Source organism: Juglans microcarpa x Juglans regia, chromosome 7D (genome assembly GCF_004785595.1).
Source record: "Juglans microcarpa x Juglans regia isolate MS1-56 chromosome 7D, Jm3101_v1.0, whole genome shotgun sequence".
Taxonomy (NCBI): Eukaryota; Viridiplantae; Streptophyta; class Magnoliopsida; order Fagales; family Juglandaceae; genus Juglans; species Juglans microcarpa x Juglans regia.
The window spans coordinates 19,474,020-19,476,258 of NC_054606.1; the positions used below are offsets into that span (position 1 = coordinate 19,474,020).

General features: G+C 38.3%; 1 protein-coding gene across 1 annotated transcript; it reads right to left on the reverse strand.

Annotated features, from left to right (window-relative positions):
- Positions 1-864, reverse strand: LOC121238182. The gene has a single exon (XM_041135023.1). The coding sequence runs from the start codon at positions 862-864 to the stop codon at positions 1-3; it is 864 nt and encodes a 287-aa protein (XP_040990957.1).
- Between the last annotated feature and the right edge of the window lie 1,375 nt (positions 865-2,239).

Below are 2,239 nucleotides of genomic sequence, written 5' to 3' on the forward strand. Positions count from 1 at the left end.
TTAATCAAGAAAACCTGTTTGCCGCCACACCGCATTCCGAACCCGGCGAAGATCCCTCCCCTTGAGCGTCCTCCCTGCGCCTTCAAGCACGGAGCACGCGAGCATCGGCGACTGAACTCTCGCCACAATCTCGTGCGGTGGCAACATCTCGCCGTCCCCATCATCGTCAACGTCATCAATGTCGTCGAATTCGCGATGCTTCCGCATGGCCTTGGCCAGGACCGGCACGTTCACTGGCGCCGACTGGTACCTGACCGAGGAAGGCAACGACATTCGATCCTGCGAAGGTTTGGGGATCGTCGGAATGATACGTGAGGAAATGGAGGGTGAGGAGGACGAGGAAGAGACCGAGAGTGAAGCCTTTGGGTACAAATGCGAAACGTTTCGGAGGTTGGGGGACGTTTCATTCTCAGGGAGCGCTGCGAGGATGCCGAAACTCTCGGACCGAGCGAAACTCTTGTGGTGGTGATTGTGTAAGAGGTTGTGGTGAGGGGTGGATGAAGCGGAGGACGGAGGGGTTGAGTGGTGGTGATGGTCCAAGTCGGAAAATTCTCCGGTCCAGAGAACGTCGTCTTCGTTGAGCTCGACACCGGCGCTTGAGGCTGGGGCGGAGGAGGAGCTAGTGTTGTCATGCTGGATAGAAGAGCCGAGGAAGCGGTCGCCGACGGTAGATTTTCGAGGACGGAGTCGGCTGGGACCGTTGAGGTCCATCTCGCCGATCTCGGGAGGCCGGCTCCACAAAGTGAGAGGCGTGGTTAGGAAGGAGAGGGTTATAACCGAGATTTGCAATATTCCTCTGTGACTATTGTAGATAATGTACGCATCAAGAGCCGTCGATGTTGTCGAATTTATATTGTTGAGCATTGAGTAGGCAACAGTGTTGATTCGGTTCAGTTGAAGATAAGGATGCAGGGGATTGAGAGCTGTGAGCGACGCAGCGGAAAAATATGGGGAATAGGGTTGGCAGAAACAAACGTGGGAGTCTGGGACACGAAGAGGTGCGAGGCAGAAGGACGGTGCCTTTTCCACAGATACCGGCCAAAAGTTACTGACATGACACTTGCCAAGTTACAACCCTATCTACGCTTACGTCCGTTTGGATATTGTAACTTACAACATTAAATCGCGTTCACCGATTTTATTGATGCCAAGATATGTATATTATATTATATAGATTAATTTTAATTTGATTTGTTAAATTTATTGTGTCAAAATTTTAAATTTTAACACGATTTATTAACATAACAGGTTGTATCGTGTCAATCTGTTTTGACCCGTTTATATAAATGAATTGAAACAAATTCAAAATTAACTCATTTAATCTAATTAAGTTTAATATAATTTTATATAAATGTTAAAATTACAATATTTATAAAAATATAAAACTAACTACAAGTCTAAAATTACAATTCAAATAATAAAAATATCGAAATTAAAATTTCAATAATTTTATTTTTTAGGTATAAGGGTATAATTGTAACTTTAACTTTCTTAACGGGTCATAACGGATTGACCCGTTATCAACCCGTTAAGCTATCGTGTCTTAACGAGTCAACTTGTTTTGACTCAAACCCGTTAAGAGTAAACTCTAACCCATTTTTATCGTGTCGTGTTCGTGTTGGATTAATGGGTCGTGTCACATATTGCTACCCCTAATTGTAACTATTTTACCTCAATCATCTCGTTTTATCAATTTTTTAAAATTTTCATATAAGATATAATAAAGGAATTTATTTTTTAAAATTTTAAAATAATAATAATATTAAAAAATACTATTTGAATAATATTTTATTAACTTTCATTTAAAACCATTTAATCTCACTATTCAAACTTATTTTAGCTAAAATGTCATGTACATACAAAAATATTATAAAATAAAAATGAGTAATAAAATTTTAAATAGATAAATTTCATACCATCTCTGTAAAAAAAAAATGAATCTTACTAATAAAAAATAGATTTTTTTTTTACACTTTTTTAAAGTAGAATCTATATTTTTACAAAAAATTGCATTAGACTTATTTATTTAAGATTTATACAAATTATTTCTCTAGTACTTTTATGGAATAGTTGTTGAGACTTTAGAAATTAAAAAAGAAAAGATGAAAATCAATCAATTATTATTTTTTACTTTTCCCTCTTAGCTAATTCTTGAGACATCGTAGATGTTGTAGACAAATTCTAGGTATTGAGATGTTCAAGCGCATCAAGCTTAAAGTGTTGCAATTCATATCTCAAA

Bases quoted from the DNA above. Each gene is read 5' to 3' on its own strand.
- LOC121238182 (XM_041135023.1), bottom strand. From the start codon at position 864: ATGCTCAACAATATAAATTCGACAACATCGACGGCTCTTGATGCGTAC.